This window comes from Bombus vancouverensis, chromosome 10 (assembly GCF_051014615.1).
Source record: "Bombus vancouverensis nearcticus chromosome 10, iyBomVanc1_principal, whole genome shotgun sequence".
Lineage (NCBI taxonomy): Eukaryota > Metazoa > Arthropoda > Insecta > Hymenoptera > Apidae > Bombus > Bombus vancouverensis.
In genome coordinates, this window is record NC_134920.1 from 8031487 (window position 1) to 8057653 (window position 26167).

The 26167-nt window shown below is 42.9% G+C and overlaps 1 protein-coding gene across 1 annotated transcript in view; it reads left to right on the forward strand.

The window, feature by feature from the left end:
* The window catches only part of LOC117157007 (uncharacterized), a 291632-nt gene extending 271314 nt beyond the window's left edge, over nt 1-20318 (forward strand). The window contains exons 6-7 of the mRNA XM_033334628.2: nt 4264-4475; nt 12983-20318. Of these exons, the coding sequence (XP_033190519.1) occupies nt 4264-4475; nt 12983-13155 (385 nt within the window). The 3' untranslated portion in view covers nt 13156-20318. The remainder of the gene's footprint in view (nt 1-4263; nt 4476-12982) is intronic.
* The last annotated feature ends 5849 nt before the right edge of the window (nt 20319-26167 follow it).

Genomic DNA, 26167 nt, shown 5'->3' on the forward strand with positions numbered 1-26167 from the left:
CTGTGCCCGATCTCGGCGAAAAGACCCGACGTTAGAAAACATAGTAATCTCGTGACACCCGGGTGCACGCTAACAAACCTCATTTCATACAGAGCGTCACGATTTCTTTCCAACGTATGTACGTCTGTACCAACTGGATGACGAGTCTCGCGGATCGTTGTGAATAATAATTTTACCTCGTCTCTCAGTGCCACGATGACGGACGATGACATAACGGTCTGTCTATCCTCCTATCTTGGAATTCGCCTCTTGATCCTTGCTTCGGTGTCAATGACTTTATTAGAGCTTCTGAACGGCCCTCGAAGTCCTTAGGCTAACTTTGCTGTCGTTCCTTCTCGTTTCGTTTACGGAAACATTTCATGCTCGCAAATGTGGACTTATATGGTTATATAGTACATTTATTCCGACTTTAACTCTTGTCACCGTAACCAACAGTTGATATAACTGTGAATTTACGTTGTTTCGCCCCTTTGGACAGATCGATGCCAATAATGGTACCCGCGGATCGTGTCCGTAGATCACGCGTACCGTGAAATCGTCACCAGTATCACGGATCGAGGCCTGTCTTCTCGTGTCCCAATGCCGTTAACCGATAGTTATACTTTACGTTTCTCATAAATCTCCACCGGTTGGTTCGTTGTCTGTTTCCGTCTGGATGTACGTGCACGCTGGCGACTTCCATACGCGAGCCAGGTACGCACGTGTACACGCACCGTTGTACATCGGTACCCGCATGTCAGGGCCCTCCTGCGGAGGAACTGCCGCAAGCTTACAGCAATACTTCACGACAAATGTACTTTCCAGTTCCTCCTTCGCCTTTCCAGCGAACCACGCGGTTACGGCTTCGTCTTCGAAACAATGATCCATTTGGTAGTCCTCCTGTACACGCAGTGCAGGAGATTTCGACGCCGAGGAAGCTGATGGAATTATCGCGGAATAAATTGCCGCCTGGATTCTGTATTGTCGTCGGGAACTATAGGCATATTAATTATCACGAAGAAAGAGCTATGCTACGAGTTTACGACGCGGCGGTTTCTGAACGTGTTAACGCGAATGTGATCTATTGCTGATAATTCCTTAATTATTTCGACTATTGCAGTATCGTAAACAGTATCTTACACTATCAATGTAATCCAAACTCAACCAACCAGATTAAATTATTTGGAGAAGGTTCAAGACAGCTTCACTGTTAGTGATTTTTCGACTAGTATTTGATATACTAAAATTGATATAGCATATGATATATATATATATATATATATATATATATATATATATATATATACCTGAATGCGCTAGTTATAGTCCACTCAGTGTCAAAGGTGGAGTTGATTTTGAGTATTTATTCTGACAACGAGGAGACGTTATTTAGTCAGTTGTCCAATAAATCACATCAGATCTACCTTAAATTGATCGGAAGTTAGTTAGAAATTATTTTTATTCTCATCCAAGATCCCAGTTCTTGGCTTTTAGTCCCGAAATAATCATAAAAACTATTTTAATTCCCTTCCCTAGTTTTATTTAAATTTCACTTACAGAAGAAGACCGCTTATTTTCATCTCGTGATTAATCTTTTTTAGCATCTCTCCTCTCTGTACAACTTTGTTTAGAGCGTTTATTTCTACGTTGATGTAATAAATAATTCCCAATTTTCTTTCAATCTAAAAATCCAATTTCAAATCTCAGAAAAGTCCCGAGCTATGTTTACGGTTCGTATAATATTTACGTTGTGTGAATAAATACCGCAAGTATAAAATATCCGACGCGGCTTAAAAATAATATCCCACTATGTATCGTCCATGAAATTACGCGATCGTTCTAGGTGCGAAACCATCAGAAACACCTCATAGCTGTGTTTGAAAGAATAAAGCCATAAACGCAGGTCGAGGTCGTGAAAATCGGAAAATCGTGCGAGAGGGTTTTGTTCTCCGGCAGCGGGAGGATTGTCGGGATAGAAGCGAGTCGGATTATCGCGAGTAGAAGCAGATTTATGCCAGTTTAAACAGCGAGCTGCGGGTCTGGTTTACGGCACGAAGCGTGCGAGGCCAGGCTTCGTCCCGATGAAATATGGTCTGGCCAGGGATGCGTCAGTGGTACCACTGGTGCCGTTTTATCCAGTTAACGTGAAACGCGAATTCCACATGGTTTCGAGGATAGAAACGCGTCAACGTAAATTCTTCACACGTGGACTAGTACCGATTCTGAAATACGATCGCTTGATACTAGAAATATCAGACCAGCTTTCAAAAAGATCAATTTGTAATTTTTCATAGAAATTTTATAGATACATTTCCGCATCGATGTTAAAGTTTCGAGAACGGTATCGTTTCACTGTCTTGAGCAAGTTGCTTGATCAAATCAAATAAAATTGTGAGGTACTTTAAATTATCTTTTTAACAGTTAGCCACGACGATCGATTAGGCGAGACAATTGAGCGTAAGTACGAATTTGGCTGCGAAACAAGTTTCGCCGGGTGTCGACTCGCAAGATTGATCGATTCGACACGCCTCGCTTCTTTTTAGTAGCTGGAGACGAGTTTGAACAGCCGGTGCAGAAGAATCTTTTAGTAGATGATCGTTGGTGATCTTGAATCGATAAGAAGAGGTGATTCCAGAGTCGTAGAACGATTATCATTGCTTAACGAGAAGATCTACAGCAATTAGCCTGTTTCTACAGTTCTAATTTATCTCGTATTTATTTAGTTTTCATTTGTTCCTTTTTACAATGAGAATATACATATTTATCATATGAAAACAATTAAGGTTTACAAGCAAATAGAAAGAAAATAATTACAAAAGTTATAGTTCCCGAATAAACTTGACAGGAGCATTACGTATCATTTCGCTACTTTTAAAATGAACGCACGGAAGTTTCAATGTGCTTTTATGATTAGTTACTCGATGATCTAAGTGCTTTAAAATTATAATAAACTGCCGCGTAAATTGCGAGCCGATTGCAAACGATAATGGAATATCAACGTTTACCCCCATTGGCCACGGTATAATGGACAAATAATTCATGAATATGCATGGGAATGGAGTGCAAAATGGACCACGTTTCGACGAAGGGGCTTGTGATTTATGAATGCATTTAAAGTGTACGCGCCACTACAGGCTTACGTACGATATCAAGGCTTTGAAAAGAAACTTAATAAAGAGACTTGATACAATTACGTAACTATCGCTGCGATTACTACTTGAACCATATTCGCAACGAAACCTACTTAAAAGTTTTCGTTTAAAGAATTCTATCGAATCAAAATTCCTTCTATTAATTCATATTTCAACTTCACGTTTCTCTACCTATACAGCGAAGAATAAGGATTTAAACATTTTCGCCTTCGTTATCTTCGAATTCTCACGAAAGTTACTGGTTACTGGAAAGTTACTATCTGGTCATCCATCGATAACAACCGATTATTACATACTTCGAAATCTATGAATCCGTTATGGAAAATCACAGGTCGTCACTCGAGCACTTGAGAAAATATATGTGGCTGATTGACAGCTCTTTTAATACGACCGTGTAACTCGTACATCCCGTTAAAAGATCTGCGACCAACCGTTCTGTTGCTCTGTGTACGCTTCCATGTAATCGCGCAGATTAACGTAATGACCGTCGCTTCTTTCCCTCCTCCACACCAGCGGCCACAGCTCGTGGTGTTATTCATAAGGCAAATTCTTTTTCTCTAATGTGTGTACACCGACGTATTTGTTCCGTGATCGTTTCACGTCGCAAGCAATTTCACTCGTTCTTCGTTCGAACCGGTCATAACGCATCGGAACACATCGATCAATGAATAATGCATACCAAAAACTTTCTGTATAAATCCATGGTGAATGCGGCCGGATCTGTCGGAATCTCCTCGTCGACGAACGAGAAATAAAGTACGATGGTTGGTCGATAGTCGTACGCAGGTAAGATAAAATAACGATGAAGACGTCTTATCCATATCTGAATTGAAATCACGGCGGGCGACTGTTCCTCGAATTTCTTGTCGCCCTTTCGCTCGTCGTAATCAGCGTCGCTGCGGGAATCGGACATAGTTCGGTGAATCGAACAACGATACGCTGCTAAAAGGTGGTCATGCGCTGTCAAACTCGGTTTCGATTGTTTCGCGTGTTGCGTAATTGGCCAGGATTATTTTTACGAAAGAATCTTTTCGTTTCTTCTTCTTCTTCTTCTTTCGAAAGGCACTTGTTTTATCGAATTAAATCAAAGTTGATCGTAAATATATCTGAAGGTGTCTGTTTGAAATTTCAGGGTGTTTCACAAGCGTCCCGCGCTCGCGAGTGGGTTAGGAATCGGCGGCAGAGTAAACGCCGGTGTTGGAGGAAACGGCGGTAGTTTAGCGGTGGACAACGAATGCGGCGACGCGTTGAAGAGACGCAAAGTTCACCGATGCGACGTAGCGGGCTGCGACAAAGTGTACACGAAGAGTTCTCACCTGAAAGCTCACAAGAGAACTCACACCGGTAAGTGTAAATATTAAATTAATACCTTCGCTTAAGTTGATGCAACTACTTTACTTAATTACTTTACTTAATTTAGCTTAAATCCAAATAGATTCGAAGCTAGTTTTATTTTTACCCATTTTTATTGTTCGGTACTTCGATCGAGCCCTATGCGCTTGATTGCCTGGCGATGATTCACGCACGCTAGTCATAACGATCACGGACGTAGAACGCGAGTTTCGTCATCCTCAGCTCCGGTCCTTCTTTTCTCTCACCGCGAGGGATCACGCCGGTTCATAGGTGACGTTACCGTTTCAAGGTGACGGCGCAAGGTGTGCTCACAATTACGAGAAGAAACCGAGCGAGCGGCCCGTAACACTTTGAACAGGCGGCCGACGAACAGAGGCTAATTGCTGGGACAATATTCCCGTGAATGGCTCGTTGTGATTCCACGCGGTCGCGTTTCTTTGCGCTTTCGTTGCGTTGCACAAAACTCCGTGGTCTGATATTCCCTGCGATCCGACGCAAATGGTAAAAGGAAATTCTCCTTTTTGTTCGCCGCAATTCTGACCTCGCTTTAACGTGCTCCCTTAGTCATTAGCCGATCTTCCCACGTTAACTCCATCGGGGGCAGTGTTATTAACAAATAAAATAGCGAGATTCGTCCCGATATAATACTTAACTCTAACATATAGCCGATGGTTAAACGGCCTGTCGCATTGGATGGGTCAACGAGCCGCGACCGCGAGCCATTACTCATGGACCGCCTTTGATTCTCAGTCGAGATACTCGAACGGAAAAGCGCGGCAAACAGAAGTCGCGTTGGTCACGAGGATACACGTGACCGGCCGCGCGATTTCAGGAATTTTTATCGATACTCTATGCGGGAGAAGGATTCGGTAGCTTGGCTGTTTGCTCACGCTGCTGTTTGCGACGCTCGCCGAATGCCAAGCATATTCGTCCCATAGAGTGGGTTTTTCAAGCGACCAATTGGAAGTCTACGAAGAAGAGGGTCAGGGGTCTTCGACATTCGCACGGCGAATCGTATGGCCTGGTGCCGCTTAGAAATTCGATAGTACGGCCAAAGTGACTACACGCTGAATACTATCCATCGAGTATGCATTTTTAGACGCGGCCCCCGCGTTTCGTTGGTACAGTCATAGCCGGCCATTTATTATCGCCTCGCGAGAACCTGGAAGAGGTCACACACCGTTCGTTTCTCGGTCTATACACATCGCGGCGGCCACAACCACACATGTGTGTACACAACGTCGAAGGAGCCGCGGCTTGAAGAATTTCCGGTGGATAGGTACCTTCGTGAAGGCATTGCCGCCGTCTACAGAGTGCAGAGGCGGCGGGGAGAGGGCGTGGTCGTGAGAACCAGGATCTTTTGTCTGGTCCATGGTTCAACCAAGACGGTGTAACCGCGGTGCTCAACCTGGCCCGAACGGTCGCGGCCGTGGGATTCTCATGCGAAAAATTATAATTCCGCCGCGTTTCTCTACCATGGATGTTAGTTTTAGAGACATAATGGGACGTGAGATTTCCCTTCCTTCTTCCGTTTGCTTTTAACTTTCCAACAATATGCTTCTGCTCCGTTCTACATATAGTTAACGACAAGAAAAAGAAAGTGACAAAATACAGTACGAATTGGTGTGCGAATTATGGGCCTTAGACAGTGACAACGAAGACGATGTTAAATGTTAAATTTCATTTAAATGTCAGAGCCGGGAACGTTTGTAGTACGTCGTATAGCCACGCTTGCTGTAATAATTGTTTCAGCGATTGTGCAGCACGGTCGTAGAAACGTGGACCGGCATGTCTATCCATCATTCTAACACCGCGATATTATGCAGCCATCGAGATATCTTTACGATGGCGGATATACTGGCACTCTGGATGTGGGAAATGCCAATTCATTGATTACTGTAATTTCTACCATTCCACGGCATAAATCGTTCTACCGCGGATCGTGCTCGCGGCGAAACGGTCGCTCCGTCTGCTCCTCCAAGTGTTAGAATTTGTCTCGTATGAATAACCTATTGTTCCAAAAGGTCGGCGGAAAACGGGGTTATCAGAGGCGCCGTGGCAGTTTTGTTAAATAATTTTACACGCGGTTTATCGTCTGGTGAACTCGCGATAACTATGCTGGTCGTATGGTATGAAGGTAAAAGTAGATGAACGATGAAAAAAGTTCAGGAATTCAAGGGTACTCGGAAATTGGAGGTTTTTTTTATCACAGAACGAGCACCGAGTGATCGATAACATTTGGTTTTAAAATGCACAGTTTGCAGCGCATAAATCTTTCATTTATTAACGCGATTTCTCTGAAGTTAAAATCAGAATGAAATTCCGAAACTTCCATTTTTTGCTACTGACAATTCGAATCGTTGGTTGTCGAGCGCCATCGTTCCGAAATCGATCGGCTCCCACAACCAACAAGCCGAAAAACAGCGAATCGAAGCCAGCTAACCATGATTGATGATTCTCACGGCTCGAACAGTAGAATTTGCATCGAATTTATATCGTGCCGCTCGCAAACTGTATAATGGAGTAATAGCGGGCCGCTGCTACCGCTTTCGATATCGTGTATCTTCCCGAACACACGCCACGAACATCGGAAGTTACATTGTGCGGCCAGGGGAGGCGAAATATTACGAGGATACGGTAAATGCCGGCTACGGTTCTCCATAATAGCGCTGCCGCTTTCACGATGCGCTGATCGACGTGAAGCACACCCGCAGCCAGCGCTAATAAATACTTAATCCCTAGATTATCCAAAATCGCTCGATTCGTACGATACGATCGTACTTAGTCCATGAATGGCGTACGTAAAAGAACGAGGCGACACGAGAATCGCTAGATGAAACAGCGTGACTTTTGGTAAACAATGGGAGTTTCGGCAAAATCTCGTGTATTAATTAAGGCGTATTAGCCTCGGTATAAACTAGAAAACGAGCTCTTCGTGTATCGAAGGAAAACACTGATTTCTCGTCCCTTCGTGGACTCAAGGTATATCAGACCTACCATTAACAATGTACTTATGCATCACTGTTCGGGACTACGATTACCTTTGCGGAGCACAACTTCCTTGCGAGCATGATCTCCGTATTCTCGTTATCTCGAAGCCGCCGTTTCGAACATGGTTTTAAACTAAATTCCTTTTTTTTTCTTTACTTCAATCGGCCATGGTCGGTGGATTTCGGGCCGTTCCGCCACGGGTAATTTGCCACGATTATCGGTATCGCGGTGATTATCGTTGCGATCGTAACTTGGATCTCTCTTTTTTTCCGCTCCTTTCAGAAAAGGAAGAAATACGTTGGCGTTATAGCTGGTGGTTATTCAAGAATCAACGATGATATGCCTCATCGTGAGAAAGAATGAAATTACTAAATAAATTGGTTGTGTAAACAAAGTGGGTAACAGTAAATGCTAAACCATACGACTCGGAATGAACATGTTTCCAATGCAGCTACCCATACGAAGAAGGTAGCAGAACGGTTTCTCAGTGGGTAACGCGTTAAAATTCATTAGTTTCCTCGGTGTGTGTCTTTCCTATCGGGTGCAACATTAATTGAAGTAACCGGTGATCAAAGGTATATACGGTTCGAGGTTTATTCTCAGGAAGGCCTATTTCTCGAATCGAGCGAGGCAAACACAATTAAAGCTGTTCCCAGCGGAGACACGCTCACAAATATTGCTGTTAGGCAGTCGGCGATTATTTAATTCCCTTCAAAACCGGCTAAGTCTCGGGAATCCTGAACTCGCCGCAACGTTAATGGTGGCCCGTTGATGAATCGGCTTCGGCGCGGTTAATTGAAGCTTCTCGAGTAACGCACGAGCATCCCACTGTTATATTTTATTAAAGCACGATAACGGCGTAAATAATGAATGGCGCGTAATGACCGCGATTAAATTGAATCGCGCGTCCGCGAGTTATTACATCGCTGCAGTATTTCTTGCCGCTAACGAGTGTTGTTATTTACAAGAAGCCCGTACACCGCGGGAGTAGCTGGAGGGCGCATTAGGCGGACACCACGCAGAGTTGACAGCGCAGCGTCTACCTTTCTGTATCTACAACACCACCACTACCAAGTTTCGTTCTTTCTTTCTTTCTCTCGCTTCTCCTCCTCTCATTTCTCCCCTTCTTTCCCCTTACATTACTTGTCAGCTCGATGCTCGTTACCGACACGCATCGCGACGCTTCGTCCCGCTGCTTTCTCACCGGACACTCGATGTAATAATTATGGGGGCAAAAAAATAGAATACTTTGAGATATAGGATTGTGAGAAGACAGGATGATGGGAGTTAATTAGGAGACCTTGGAAATTCAATTCTAAGACTACCGGAGCGGTCACGATTACGTCGTGGCCGTCGTGGGTAATGACGAGGACGTCGAGGAATGGCGATTTATGCTTTCGAGGGAAATTGCGGACTTAATCAAAATTGATACGTCTCGAACAATCACGCGATCTCTTTTACGCCTTCGAAAGCATTCATCATTCGTAGTCGATGCACAGGGAGTTTACTCGTCTGAAGAACAGGGCAACATTCATTCATCTTTACAGCACTTGTCGCCCATATAATTACATATTACGGAACTGTTCCGAACAGACGGGGAACGCGTTACCGCGCGAATCTTGGCGAGATGCTGATAATTGCCAGAGATACATACATCCGAGCTGGTTTCTTAATCATCCCTCCGGGAGATTCTCAAACGATAATGGGAAGCACTCTCTCTCCACGTTCGAGGATCGAACGGACGAAATATCGTTGTCCCCCGTGTCATCAACACGACAGATTCGACTCGCGATGTTTTACGAGTTAAGAGCCTCGATCTTCGTAAAATATCGCCATCGATTGTACTCGTTGTCCTTTTCTTCTCCTCGACCTATCCATACGAGACGACGAGCTTCTTCCTCGTCTTATAAATAACATAAAGCGATTCGCGCGTTGAAGCAAAACTGAATATGCGTTCAAGTTGTATTTTACCTTGCCAGCTTCGAATAAATTTCCGACGATGAATAATTATCGTCTTTCTCTTTGCTTTACAAGATAGAAAACTCGCGATCAATGTTGAACACATAGTACTTGTTCGTACGATGTTCTTCTTTACCGTTTAGTCCGTAACTCCACTCCGCTTTGACAGAATGAGGAGAAAAAAGTAGCCAGCGGCAAGTTGTCGTTTAACGATTCCGTTAAGTAGAAGCCTCGCAAGACGTTGAATAAGAAGTTCTGTTAAAAACTCACTGTCGTCATAAAAATCCTGTTATATCTTCGAATAAAGAACGCGAACAATGGAGAAGCGTTTCGTTGATGGACGAATTTATCTGGAATTAAGACGTCTATTTGTTCCATTGGTACCGCGGGGCATAACAACGGGGAAGAACCGTAAATGCCAACACGATTTTTGGATTGTCGGATTTAAAAGACCATCCGAAGATATACGCTCGTAAACTCATTAAGAATAATTCCTCGTTAAAAGGGGAGCTGCTATACTCTCTCTTTTTACGTTGAATTATTAAGCTATAATATGAATCGTGTTGCAGGAAGAAGTCGCGATATGGTTAAAAGTACCGCGAAGGGTACCACGTTTAATTACGCCGTGTCGTTTTTAATTAGCGTTTATCGTTGACCCACTTGCCGAGGTTGTTCAATAAGCCGGATCGAAGTGATTCTCCTTTCTCGTAATCGATAATTTTCACTTTAATAAATGACGTTAATTTAATCGAAGATTTCTCACGAGATCACGACCTTCTTTTCTCTCTCCTTCTTTTCCATTAGCCGGATTAGACCGCGTTTCGCAATTCAATTTCGATTCACAGACGTTAATTCTTGCGATATTTTACGTAAACGGACATGATACCGTTCCAATTAACGTTAAAGCGGCTATTAAATTGGAAAAAGGTATGGTTCGTTTTCCTCGAGCTCGTTATACCGAGCGTTGTTCCAGTACGGAGAAAGAGAATAAGAGAGGAGATCTTCTTCTTCTGGTGAGCGGACGAAACGAAAAGAAGAAAAAAGGAAAAAGTTCGACACGCATCGCGTTGGCTTAATATAACATGGGATTTATACGTGCCGCGACATCAGAGTGACGTTACAAATGAGTGGCTAAGTTCGCTGTTGCGGTTAATTAATGGAGCCGGACGGTATAACGCGGCGTTAATCTATGGTGCAATAAACGTAACGCTGCCTACGTAAAAATCCAATCAAAATGCATTAATAACAGGAAAATTAATGCCTTCTTGGCGGCGTGTTTGCGCCGGTGCTTGCACATTGGCCGATATTGCGTGCATATGCACGTCTCATGGCGTACGTGTTCGTGCCGCTCGTAAATGGACTAATTACTCGCAATTACGTAACGGTCGAGAGCACGGCTTTTTTCCTCGTCATTAGTTCCTCGTATTCCCAGCGAATTACATAATAATATTCAGTCAATGGGCGTTGAAACGTTAAAACGACCGATTTAGATATCTACCATCGTTTCGTTTCAAACGATCGGTCCGCTCGCGCTTGTCGCGCCACGAATCGGTTCTCCGCTTCTTTTTGATCGTACATGGAGCAATAACTCTCGGAAAGCACAGCCTGTTTGAACGTCCATGTGCTACATCCGTGTTGCTGGGCTCTTTCGTATCATCCTATCGATCGTTTAAAAACCCATCTAATAAATTACCAACAGCCTACGCTGTAATATATCGAAAGATGATCTCCCGTGCATAATCTATGATAATATTCATTCAGTTATCAAAGAAATCATGACACATTTGATGTTGTAATTAACCGAGTAACGAGCGAGCTTCGAACAAACCTGGAGCATTCGAGCTTGGACCGAGCCACCGATGTCCGATAATCGTGTCCCTGACTTATTCGAGTATCGATCTACGGCAATTCCAGCACGGCGAAAAACGCGTAATCGTCTATGTGGAACGAGAAAATCGCGTGGTGAAGGTGGCTGGTCCGAGTCTGTAAAAGAGATCGAGGATCCAACGGTGACACGCGCGAATATATCGATCAAACGATGGTGCTGTGTACTTTTCACGAGATAGAAGCTCGCGATGGAACATCGCCGTTCCGTCGTCCCCCATTATCCACGTCCACTCTCGCGGTTTAATGGGATCGGGAACTGGCTGCCTGATCGCACCGTTCGATTTTCTCCGGCTCGTCCTCGTCTCCGGTCTCTCGAACGACGGAACTTGATAGCGATTGCGTCATCGAGTTGTGACCAGGCTGTTTCTACATCTAGACGGCTCGACGACGGCTACGTTTTTAGACCCTAAACCCTCTTACTCTCGTTTTCTGCCCGTTTCGTCTCTTTCTCTTTCTCCTTCTCCCCGTTCCCACCTCTGGCGAACACGCCGTCTACATCTCCTTCTCGCTCCCTTTCTTCGGCAAATCGTGCAGAACACCGGACTGAGAAATACGCTCGGTGACTTGCATACAATAGAAGAGAGTGATGGGCAGTTTTCTGAGGGATCCGGAGTCGTTGCAACGCGCGACAGCTGTCACGACGTCCTTACCGAAGAGAAAGAGAGAGAGAGAGAGAGGCTCGGCTCGATAAGAGTCAAGAATAAACCTGCGGGCACACCGTGACGCGAGTCACCTCGGGTAAACGCTCGGAAATGTACCTGTATCGACGTATACTCGCAAATACCGAGGCGATATTGCCGTGTGCATCGATGCTTATCAAGCGCGCCAAACTTCGATCGAGTATTTTACGCCGACGAAAAACGGAGCGACGTTGGCTTTCGGAAATAATCGAAGGGAAATCGAACGACAGGAAATCGAGGTTAATTTTGGTCGTAAATTTATCGCGGCATATGCTGCTTTCTGTGGGATATTCGAACGATTTGTCAGGGCATTTTCAATTTTAACGCGATGTAAATTTATCGTATCGCTTTTGTAACTTGCTGCTGGCTCGTTCGATATTTCGAATCGACGATACTTTGTTCGGAAACGAAGCCCCTGAAGAATCATTAGAAGCCAGTCAGGTGCATAAAGGCTGGCAAATGACCGGCACCACTTTTCAATTATATCTTTTGATCGTAAATTTGAAAACGCATAAAACGTATCCCTATAAATTGCCCAAGGACGTGGACTTTCGTTCGCATAAGAAAATAAGTGGCTGTACTAAGAAGATTATGAAAGGAATCGGGCATACGTGTGCATACGCATCGGGCCGTAAATCTAAAGCGAATCCAGCACGAGGTTTTATGTTTCACCACGTTTACGCTTCTCATTACGTTTCAACGCAAATTACGCAACAATGCGGAACGATCCTACCATCTCGTTGGTTTCTTTTTTTCACGCGATTACACCGATACAACTTGCTGATCAATTCTCCATTGGCTTCTATCGTTTCGAATGCAACGATCCCCTTGTAACTTTGAACTTGGTAAATTGCAGCAAACAAACGACGTTAATCGACGAAAGTTTTTATAGCAAACTCAAATCTTAACTCTATTAAGTATTAACTAAACCTACCCTATGTTTGGAACAAAGGTTTATAAAGATTCACTGATTTGTTGCAGGCGAAAAACCGTACCAGTGCACATGGGAGGGTTGCACGTGGAAATTCGCTCGTTCTGACGAATTAACACGACATTACCGCAAGCATACGGGCCAGAAACCGTTCAAGTGCCATCTTTGTCAGCGATCGTTTTCGCGGAGCGATCATTTATCGCTTCACATGAAAAGGCACTGATAAAGAGGACCATCTAGCCGTTGGAGGAAAGATAGAGCAGATCGAAGAAGGGGTAGAGACCGTTTTGTCTCGGGAAACCGGGACACGAATCGTGATCGTGGACGACGACGATGATTCTTTTTTTTTTTTTTTACATTCGGGACCTGAAGAGCCTCGCATCGTTGCTCGAATCGTTTTCAACGAGAACGTGAAGAGTCGGAGGCGGAAACTAGGAGAAAAAAATGAAGAAGCAAACGAATCGTTCATTAGGTTTAGAGGTTTAACCCATTTGCATCCAAGCGCGGAATAATCCGCGTTCTGCGACTGTCTTCTATCACCCAGCGCGGATTATTACGCAATCGGACGACTGTCTTCTATCTGTCTTCTATCAGTCGCTAAATATTCTTCAGATATGAGAGATCATGTTCGACCTGTTTGTCAGCATCTCGCCTATATCAGTTTATTATATTGACTATTTTAAAGAATTCCACGAGAAATAATAAGATTTAATTTCTTATTTTTTTTTTTAAATAAATAATTTTTTCTTTTTTTTCTCTGTTATAAAGAATGTAAGGTGCGATGTTTACGAAGCAACATTGTCTACCAATCGTTTTAAATTTCCGATAAACTATGAAGAATTTGGATGTCATTCACTGCACCTACGACCGACCGCGCGTGGTGATAGGGACCAGTCCTCTTAAGTAGGGCCATGATGCAAATGGGTTAATCTAATGGAAGTATCATTGCAATTATTGGTGAATAATCGTGCGACGAGCCTGCTAGCAATCGTGACAACGCGAATCGTTGAAATTTTTTTACTTTGTTTCTTGTTGTACTGCCTCTGTGAGAGACAAATTTCTATTTTCGATTTGCGTTGTTTTTATGGCGAACGTACGTAGCGTAAGAATCGTTGATATTTAAAATATTCGATGGAAATTTATTTATTCTTTGTGCAGGTGTATTTAAAAGAAAAACGGATATCGAACGAAGCTTAGCTTCGACGATAGAAGAAAAAAAAAGCGAGCGTAGATAGTAGAGAGGAGCGATTGCTGCGGGTTTTCCGCAAGTAGCACGCGGTCACTTCTGTTTTTAATTCTAGCCAATTTTTACTTGTTCGTATGTCCAGTTTGTTTTCATTTTTTTTTTTTTTTTTTTGTACGGTTAAATAAGGCCAGCTCAACTAGTCTAGAGCACCATATGTATCGTCTATTGCGAAGAATAGAGCCAGTAAAAGGAGAAGAAGGAAGTAATATCGTTAAGGTAATTAAACGGTTAATAATTAAAGAGAATATCGAACTCCGGTGACGGAGCTTGGGACTTAGCATGCTCAGTTAAATAAACTACAAATCGTGATCGTTAAACATTTTTTAATGCATTAAATAGCGATTTATCAGATTATGCACAAAGAATTTCGCGTTTAGGGACGGACAATCATCGATGTTTTCATTGTCAAAGAAAACAAGGGAATTTGACGCTCTGAAAGCCAGTATTACGTGTGCATTAAGCAATAGAATTGTGTATACTATCGACGGCATTGCGATGCTTTTACGAGTCTTTCTTTCGTTCGATCATGCAAAAATTTCTTCGGTCGTATCGGTAAAGAAGCCGGTATGCCTTTTCAGCCATGCGTATACACAAACAAGGTGCCAAAGTAGAAGGTGCAAACGTATTGTGCGAACGAAGATGTCCATTGATACATTACGCTCAATTGTTAAAAAAGAGAGAGAGAGAGAGAGAGAAAGAGAGAAGAAAGCAGATCGAAGAATTATTTTTTAAACGCTTTTGCATCCCGTTCGTCGAACACGTCACCGCGATACACGTCTCGTCGAATCGTGCCACGTGTCAAGCATCATCACGAAAAGAAAAATCGAGCGTTTCCTGCTCGATTTCTGCACATTTTATTTTGGCATCTATTACGAAACGAGATCGCTCAAGCAAAATACATTCGAGGCCAATAAAAAGAATTTAATCTTCGCTCGTGAAACGAACGAAGAATTAAAAGAAGAAGAAGAAAAAAAAAAGAAAAGAAACGCAGAACGTATGTCTACGTTCCTCGTGGTTTTGAGAAAAAGAGTACGTGTATCAGAGTTCGTGTAATTGATGATGCACCGAGTCGGCTGTTCAATTGTCGTCAATCTAAATGCGTCGAGTGCATAAACGAATTACGAGCCTGAAAGTAACGTTATCAAAGAAATTCTATATATATATATATATCAAAACATATCGTACGAAGGCATCGACTCTGTGCGTCGCAAGTGTAAAACCACGGTAACGTCACGCGATACGTTCTTAAACGAAGCTACTCGAAGGAGAAGGTGCAATAGGAAACACGGTGTTATAAAGGGTCTGTTGGCTACGCTGAAAGTATCGCGCGATACCGCATTATTGCATTTTTTCCTGCGAGTGACTACGTCGAGGGGAAGTTAAGTTTGCCGTGGCGTTAGCCAGATGTATCGCACGAGAATCGGATAGCTCGCGAATTGCAAGCTTGTAAATAGTTTAGAAACCTTGAGTAACGCGACGTCTGCGTACGTATAGCACATGTGTAGCATTCCCCCGTTTTCTTCGAACCTGTATCTTCTTTTCATTTTAATGTTTTTTTTTTTGTTCCCTTTGCCACCGCGTCAGTAACGTGGCTAAAGGTAGGCGAAACACAAGAAGACAAAACAAAAACTATTTCGAAGCTAGTTGAAAAAAGAAAAAAAATACGATGGAACAAGATGCCAGTATATGCTAGAGCCAGTTTATATCGTTAAAAAAGAAGAAAGGAACCTCTACGTGTAAGATTAGTGCGAAGATTGATAAATTAATACTTGTTATGTGTTGTATTTTGATAGGGAATAGTGCCTTTTAACGTTAAGGAAGAGAACGCTGCGTTAGGCCTTAAGTATACTGTTAGTGCCTTAAGTCACGCGAATCTTCGTGCTTGTACACATTTCATAACGCGACCATTCGAATCCTCGTCCAGAGGACCAGTGAGATATATCAAGCGTTGCTTTATTCGGTCGAGATTCATGGAAATCAAGTTACAAGATTCTCGATACTCTCGTTTAAATGTCGTTCGAAACAAACGAGGAAAATTTCGCTAATCGTATTAACCGAATCTTCATATCTTACGTAAATTTAATTCAAGATCCTTGCTTTCGTTGTTACTCCTTCGATTCACTGTTGCCAATTGCTTCGTCTTCATCCTACTTCGACATCTACGATTTCTATCATTCTATCTGTGATTTTCATTCGAACGATCGATCGCGAAACAACGAATCACGTTCGATGGAAAATTCGTTGGAAACGCTCGTCAGATATTTCCCACCTGTTCAAGAAGCATCCTTTCGTTTCGTAAAGCCCACAGCGATTTGCGTCGAACGACAAAATACATAAGTACCACATACTCCGTTATAAACCCGCAGGGACGACCACGCCCCTGGTTGATGGTATGAATAATTTTCGTGTGATCGTCACTGCGAAATTCAATCCGAAAATGAACGAGGTGCCACCCAGGATGCCATTCTACGATCTTGATGACTGATACCGTTGTACCTTTCCTGTAAGGGATTTCTTCGGCGGAACAGCCGTCAGTAATCTGAGCAGAGCGAGGGCGATGAGAAATGCATACTGACGTCATGCCGACACCCTCTTTGATCATTATCATTTTTTTCACTGTGAGCTCGTGCCGAGTCGTACGCTTCTTAACGATACATCCCAACGTTGTGCCGTTATATCTCCACCTCGGGACGATTCATTTCGGCTAATTGTCGACGGGGTGATAAAACGATATTGTTTCCGGTTAACTTTTGCCCGTGAAGCCTCCCATTCGCGAAACGTATTAACACACATCGTCTTCGTAACATTCGTACGGGATCACCTCGTCGTTCTTCATCGTGAAATTTCGTTTCGGCCAAACTCACGTAGGTTTCTTTCTTTTCAGAACTCGATCAGACGAAATATACGATAAAGACGAACCGCTTTCCTCGATCCGAAAAATTTAATCGCTAAACCACATTCCAATCTTTTTAAAGCGTAGCAACAAACGCCATAGCTGTTAAATTATCGTGAAAGAATCGTTTAACGATAAGCCGAGAGACAGGAAGACAGGGATTTCTATAAGAAGCATAACGACCTATCGAGGTCCCTCAAGGTTAGCGACGAACATTCCACGAGCACACACATTCCTAGGTCGTGCACGCGTACGATAGATTCGCGAAAACCCGGACAAAGAGTATCGGCAATTTGTATTTCATGTTAATGCGAAGCTATTCAATTTCCCGTAGAAGGTGAACCGTCGGTGAAACAGGAAACCGGGTAAAGGAATTGAAGGCGACCGATTTTCTACAAAGGCCCCACCTAGAGAAATTAGCATTTCAAGTGCCTTAACAGACGTCAACTGACACCTAACTAATCGAGGCTACGCGTTCGAATTGAAATCACCTTCTGCGATCGAATGGACGCTTTCGGCCATTCGGTTGACACACATCGGTTAAAAAAAGGCGACGTAAAGTGAGAACGAGGGGCAGAGAAAAATGGATCGGCATAAAATTTCCATTGGCGATGATTGATAATTCGAAACGCGGTACGTTTGTGTATTCGTCCGAAGGATTTACAAATAGCGTATAAATCGGTTGGAAGATTTCGGTATTCGATCGTTAAAAGAAAAATATCTGTTCGCGTTCTTTAATTTTAATTAAATTTTAAGATTGGAAAAAGGAAAAGTCTTTAAATCAAAGAATTTTCTCGAAAAGAATTCGTCTTTCGACAAGGTCTTTCAAAAGTTCAACCCTCCGACGTCGATCGTTTGGATCGTCGTTGCTCGATCGTTCGATGGGTGTCGACGTACCTGAATTCGTTGTTAGATTGTTGATTTCATCATATTCTCGTGCGCTTACACGGCTGTCGGAAAGAATTCCAGCGTAGCGTATTAATAGTTTAAGAGGTGCTCTTAACGAGCGCGTTCGAGTGATGTTTAATGGCCGCGCGAGAGATCGAGCGAGCGATCCTTCGAAAACGTGTCTGATAAAAAAGAAAAGAGTAGGAAAAAGTCACGATGCATCGAGCTTTTCGAAGACGTAGCTGACAGGTCAGTCCGTCAAACTAGCGATGATTTTCCATTCTTCGCTTCAAGGGCCAGTAAAATGATACACACAACGCGAACACACACACACACACACACACACATACGTCGGTCACTAACATGCATACCTTATGAAGCAACCACACGTATAAATTGCATCCTTAATCTGCGATCATGCGCGGTGCTCAATCTCTCTTGGTGCTTTCGTACGTTGAATTTGACGTGCGTACATCGTGGACAATACGAGGTCGATTCTTAAAGATCCATTACGCAGGAGCGCAAAACGTATCGTTGCAAGAGGTGTGCACGTGTTTGCATCTAGGAGATGTCGAGCCACATAGGAAACGAAAAGCAATAGCAAGTAATATATTTACACACGTAGTTAAGTATATTCCACGAGTTATACAACGTTAGTTAATTGCCTGAAACGCAACTTTAAAACGCCATCACTTTCGAACTCAGGAAACGAAAATGGCTATCGAGAACGAATCCGATTGATCGATTTTGATTTCTCTTTTACGAAAGAATTGTCGCGTTTTATGTGGTCCAAGAATCTCCAACGATGAAAAAAAAAAGAAAGCTACGCGAACAGAAACACAGGCCGGTGATTAATAATTTACTCAGATACGGAAATTCTCGTTAAGAAAAAGAAAAAAAAGGAATAAAACGGAACTACTAGATCGTAAGGATAGATACTAGCAGATAGTAATACTTGTACATAGTATGTAAAATTATCCGTTGATCATCACCGATAGTAAAGCAACGGATCAGCGTAGCATAATTTTTCTCGCAATAATGTAATCAATGGGGGCCAGTAATTCTCTCTCGGATCTCGCACGGTGTTATACACTGCGAGGCGCGTGGCGTACCCTTTTTCTCAGCGAATTTTTGGCGCAGTCGAACATACACAATACACACACAATATACATATACACAGTTTCGTCGCGCGTGCTTCTCGTCGATTGTTCGAGCGCGAGCAGCGAATGAGAACGATCGAACCTCGCGCGGAAACGCTTTCAGGTTCCTAGAACAGGTGTAAACGATCGCATCGAATGGTAACACGAATATGTTGGATCTACCGCGATGAAAATCCGTGGGTCGTCGATGAACGTGTTTCTATTGGACGCCGGAACACACGCGAAAGCTCGACTGTCGTCGAAGTTGGGAAGGTTTAAAGGGACAGTTTTAACAGTCGCGCGCCACCAACTATTACTTTATAAGAATATATGTAACTGTATATGTCGCGTAGAGTTGCGTAGGATCGATAATATAATATATTACACTACGACTCACTCTGTATAAACGAAGGCATTATTATAACTTTGTACTTTCTAATTATACATTAACCGCGTCGCTTGAGGACGGTCGCTATTCGTACCGCGCACGTCGGCAGGGGAGGTTCGTTAGTGCATTAAAAGAAAAAAATATATATATTATATATATATAAATAAAAATCTATATATATATATAGATAAATATAGATATATATTGTAAATGTGGTTGTAATCTTATTACTGTTATATCGATATATCGATGTCCTTGATTTGGATAATTTATTTATTGCGATGTGAACCGAAACGAAGATCGTGTAATTATCGTATACCGCGGAAAAGAAGAAGAAGAAAAAAAAAAGAAAGAAAGAGCAAACTGATTATTGAAGTAATAGCGAAATATTATTAATACGCACGAAATTATATATTTATACAACGTTATCGACGCGAGGACACGTCTCAGAGGCGCGTCTCGTCGCGTGAAAGTCCTAAATTGTGAATCACGTTTGTGACAGTACGGTCGGGCGGATATTTAAATATCGTACTTCGCGATTCCTACTGAGGAAGTAAAAATTATTGTATCGTAAGAGGGCGGTCCGTGGCCCCGTACGTGTCCATTAAATAAATTATATCGTCGACATAATCGCTAGCACACATGGTGTCACGTGCGTCCTGTGCGGTACAATATCGCGCCAGTCGATAATCTTATTATCGAAATGATGGTTACATATTTTAGATAATCCTATTATCATTATCATTATTACGATTCTTATTATAATTGCTACTATTACTATTATTATTGTATTTGGCAGGGTTACGACATTAAAATCGTAAAAAAAGAAAGACTATCGACTTTTCCTAACTACCTGAGAGCGATCCTTGTACCATTTCCTGATTGAAGTTTTGTCTTAAATCAATTCGAACCAATCGGAATTAATAAATTAATAGAAACATTGTCAATATCGTTTTACCAATCTTAACACGTTATTCACATTATTTGAAATATTATGTCAAAGTTTCTATGCTCGTCCTCGTTAATCAAGTCCGCTGACATCAGGTCGCTTGAATTCAAATAATTCGAAACAGTTTACCAACGTGAACCTGTTATGAATGTCCAACTGAAAAATTATCGAGCGAGCCGAGAACGTGGAACCTTTTCTAAAAACGTTACCAGTCTTGCTCCCATATAAATGCATCTGCATCCTCGTTAACGTTTTACCCCGTTACACGCTAGTTAGACGGTCGTGGTACGATAAATAAAGCCGCAAAACCGGGCAAGCCTCGTAGATGTTTTGTGACAACCGGCCAGTCACAATACGATCATTAGGCTATTTTCCAGAGTGTACCGCCCTAAGACGCAATATCTCTGCCGAGGCCACGTATTTGTCCCGTCTGGCAACAAGATTTCTGCACACTGGTATTCCACTAAGTTGTAGGTAGTCTCCGTACTAGGTAAGTACAAATCCTACCGTATACCTCCGGGAGAATTTGTAGTCCGAACGGCGGCTATAACCGAGGCCATAACTTAAGCGGAATACCGTCGTTGATTCCAGTCCTCGCCGGAATTCCCTCTCGAGTCGGTGCAATTGTGGATATCAACGACGACACGACGTCCTTTCGTGCTGATACCTGGCCGTCTAGAAACCAGCGTTTCCTTTGTAAATGAAAGCGTGTCGATCGAACAGATCTTACGGGTATACTTAATTAATCGCTCGCGTTTTGCGACTGTTCTTTCGACGTTCTCCTTGGTTTCTCTCCGTGTTTTCGCGAACTAACCGAAACCATAGACGAGTAACGACACGTACGTGTAACGATTCGCGTTGTCCGATCAAATAAACTCTTCCACCTGTTCGCCAAGTTCTTGGGCGATGTCGATAAAAAATATACAAGGAACGAAATCATTTATGGTAGCGATGATAAGGAACTCGTATTTGCCGGCGTCGTGGTATTCGAATCGTGGTCGCGTTTCTTCCCATTGGTGGTATTTATCGGTCGAAGAAACCGGAGCGCTCTTAAGAAAGCAATATAAAGATTAAAGTTAAAAGTGTCTTTTGCTTCGTTTCATTTTGATAGTGCGGCCTCCGTGCAGAAATAACGTAAAGTTAGAAAGAACGAACGATCGAAGCGTGGCGGAATCGCAATTTCAGGCAAAGCGGCGTGTGCGCGGCGAGCGTGCAGTCGCCTATATAGATCATATCGTTAATTGAAAACGGTGAAGGGACTGTTGGGAACAATAACGAGATCGGCAGGAAAACGCATTCGCACGGCGGTGTTTCGAAAGAAGGATATCTGCATGCTGTCGGTGGTGCCGCCGCACCGCGTAGAGAAGCAATCGATGGTTGTTGCGGCACGCATCCCTGAATCGGGTCTGGTGTACCGTGTACGCTCACGACGTTTTTACTGCTCGCTCTGCTTCTAATGGGATCGAGCCTCCATAATTGAATTTACGAACCGCTCCAGTATACCCACGTCGTCCATTTTCCGCGAGCCCCTGTTGACGGCCACGTGACATTCCCATCGCATCGGAGCCCTACGAGGCACGAACGTGCTTAATGCTCCCGGTTCCACTCGATTTCCATTCGAACCGGCCCCGAAGTATATTTCGTCGACGCTAATGACGGTATAACTTACTAACCTTATACCCGTATTTCTATTAACCGTCCGTTAACTATCAACAAAACGGTTACAAATTGGCGTGCGCCGGTGAATCGCGGCAGAAAAACAGAGCCGAAGGATAGTGGCCGTCGCGAGTGAAATGTAAGCGCGCGGCTCATCGCGAAGATCGGACGTATCGGTAATTAAATTTACTAATAGAAATTATAGGGTATCGATAGGTAACGGATGCTCGGCGGAACGTTGATTACCGTTGTGCCGGGTAATTGGGCCGGCGACCGACGAAAGAAGAGAAACAGAAGAGTTATTGGGTACAGGGTCGATCGTTTGCTCGCTCGCTCGTTCGTTCGTTCGCTCGTTCGTTCGTTCGCTCGTTCGTTCGTTCGCAATTAGCAACACCGATTCCAGCGTAACGATACTCTTAACGTTCACGAGCATGTACGATAACCGATAAATTAATGATTCATAGATCGCGTATGCAGTAATCGATCAACTTTTTATACGTCCCTTATTGGTTCGTAATAAACGTAATGGGCTGATTGATCGTATCCGATTAATGAATTGATTCTTCTTTAGCGTGTATGGTAATTGAACATTTCCTGAATTCCAGTGACTCTGGTCTTGAAAACGGCTATCGCTGTACTTGCACGCGTTTAGCTATTTTAACTCTCGGCTATTTACGATCGAGTTACTTAAGACCTGAACTATGTAAAAAAACTAGAGAATGCAATTTTAACGCTATTCCTTCTATTTTTATTCAACAATGGAATTACTTCAAGCAAATGAAACAGTGTAAGTAAGAAATGACTCAATTTCCTATATCTTCGAGATGATAATATCAAAACTACATTGTCTAAAATAACACGATTTTCTTCTTATGAAATTGATCACATGCAGCGAAGAAATAAACGATCGCAATCAAACTTTTCGATAAGCAATCAAGATGATTCGAATAGATGTGTTTAGATATTTCTGGACACGTAAACCGTAGTACGCGTCATTTATCATGGCTATCGAATTTTTTTTCTACGATCGTTGGCACGATAACGCGAAAAAGTCATCGGTCGCGAATAAGGGTACACCGCATAAAGCAGCGTGATTACCGTTACACTGAAATATACGTTTGCGTATAGTTGAACGTAACGAATGGCCCGGTGTGTTCGCGCTCGTTATTAATCGCTCAGACTGGCTCGCGTGGATATATATTTGTCATCATTAGTGGGTGCGAGGTGCAAATATATTTGTACGCAAGCGGTACAATTCCTGGCTTATAGAGCCATTGCATTTAGAAACGTCGGCGCCGTTTATCGATCGGCGATTGTATCTTCGGACGAGCCGATTCGTAAACCTAAATGTCTCTAGCGAAACGCAGAAACCATTCTTCGCTTGATAATACGTTAAAAATATAAAAGTATCATAGAAAGAGTACTACGAAATTGTTGAAATTTGAAATTATTTCATTGTTAACCGCACAGTAACAGATTACCAAAGTAACAGAAAAGAAAGGAAGAAATCGATATATATCTGAAAGAAATTTCTTAAGGATAAAGTTCGATTATTAATCGAATAGGAATTTTAAAATCTCCAGCAAATCTTACAAGATTGGCGAATCGTTCAATGGAGGAAAAAACCCAACAGAATGAGACCGACATTAGCTACAGTTTCAACTGGAGCTACCAACGTTTCGGCGATGTATGAACGAAACCGAGACATCTTTTTGCGGTGTTGCACGCGGTTATAAATCATGCCTCACGTGCACATTCGTGGCGAACCTATTTGATTGCATACGTATAAGGGATTGGATACTACACTGTGCGGGTTCGTTGCCGAGTGGTAAAAGTGACGATATAATTTTAGCCGGGCATTAGAAAGTGAATTACGAAAACGTTCGCAGCTCGTAAAAGGGATTGGAACTCGTTACGATTAGGTTTAATTTTAAGCATTTTAACAATCGTAGCACATTAGTACGAAACGGAAAAATATAAAACACGTAGAAAATTCAGGGTATGCGGTCAAACCGATGGTGGTACAACGAATTTTATTAAGTCGATGACGATAAATGCTCCCCGTTACAAATGCAAACGATTACGATCGAAGCAATTACGCTTATCACGAAAATTGTACGTCTCGCGCATTTTTCAATCGGTTAGAGCCGTAAAAATCGGTTGATTATTTAAAACCAAAGTTATGTACAATGCGAATAGCGACAAAATCGTTATCTTCTTCGGGCTGCTTATACTTAGACGATTAATCTCGTTTTATGGAAATGCACACGAAGATAGGAAAGAAAAGGTGGAAACGTACCGCGTATTTCTTGGGAATACTTTGCCAAACGAATGTAACTAAAACGAGTGACAATTTTATCGTAATCGTGTGGCTTATTTCACCATTATTGGACCGTTGGTCGTTTCTAAAACGATCGGTATAAACGCTTTTGTCTACTCAATAGCATACTAATACCCTTTATGGCGTCATCGTGATTTCATCTTGCATAGCCGGAGTCAATTACAAAGAAGCAACATTTTCATGCGGAAAATCGGCTTAGCCATACCCGTACCAATGGAGCAAGGTAATTCGATCTCTTTATAGATCTCGAAAGCATACGAAAAAGTTGATATTGCTTTCGCGAGATGGATCATCGTCGACGACGGGGAAACTTCGCCACCGTATTTGTACGGCCGATAAAATGACACCGGACTCGCAACTCACGGATAACGAGGCAACTTTACGAAACAAAAGATCGCGCAGTATACGTTGGTAGACATAAGCAGACATACGCGCCTGCATTTCTACGAAACTACCGTCGCAGAAAGTCCACGCTAGCCCATAACGCATGTCATATCTGACGATCTTTACGAGGGAGCTGATCGTTCGACGACGACTACGAGCCAGCCAAGCCAGCAAGAAACAACGACAAAGTTGAATCTACCAATGAAAACGAACGTTCTGCAGCATGTTCAGATGCGGGCCGACGAGTCTGTTACGGTAATCGCCGGATCGTCGACACTTTGCAACGCGAATGACGCGTTGAAGGGTTCGTTTGATTAATTAAGTCGCGAGTAAATGTCGAGTATCGTGTTTGTTGAGATCATGCTCGTATTACATATATCGCTGGTTTGCTGCAAGAGTGACATATGTATATAGAAACCTGCTAATTTTTACACCTTTGCACAAATTAATGCTATCTCCTGAAAAAATCTATTTTACTACTATGTCGCTCCTCTAACAGATCAACGATGCATATACCATGTGTCGTCCGAGAAGATGTTGGAAAAATAAGGAAACCAACGATGTCGATTCGCGCATCATTGGAGCGGACTGTGAGAACGAATCGTGGCGAAAAGTGTGAAAAGATGTGCAGACCTTGAGAAAACTTATCGCAACTGTATATTAATCACGTAATTACTGTCTTATCGACATCTATCGTGAATATATATAAAATTGTACTATTTATAATTGCTTCAACACGTTTGACGTATCGATGCTTTAATCAACAAGGATCATCGATCATCGTTTCCCCTATAACAACGTGACGACATTTCTCCCAAGAAACATCTGTTTAAAAATATCGAAAAGGCATTCGATCAGATGAATTTCTCGATCAGGATCCCCGTTTCTTCATAAAGGGCCGCGTGACGTTTCGATGACGCTCGGCCGTGTCTGACGACAGGCAAATGAGTAATTTATTGCGCTCGATCATCGGGACCTTTCGTTCCTTTGCTTATTTTTTCCTGTCTTTTTACTCTTCCGCGTCAACCGTGTACAGCTGTTCCTACGGCTACCAACGACCTCTATCTACGGTCTCGAAACAGCTTTTCAGGTTTAGGAGCGAGTTCGTGTCACGTTTCCCACGGCAGCGGTACACTGCGAGTTGCATACATACGCACATGCAAGAAACTCACCGCCATAAAATGTTCTTTACGCATTTCGCAGTTCCCTCTTAGGCGAACGACGAAAGGGAGCTCCGCGCGCGAATGTTCATATTTTTCTATCGAGATGCCGCCGCCACCGTTGTTGGCCGTAAGCAGATTTATATTTATTTCCCGTAGATCGACGCGCTCTCGTCCCGATGATTTTAATG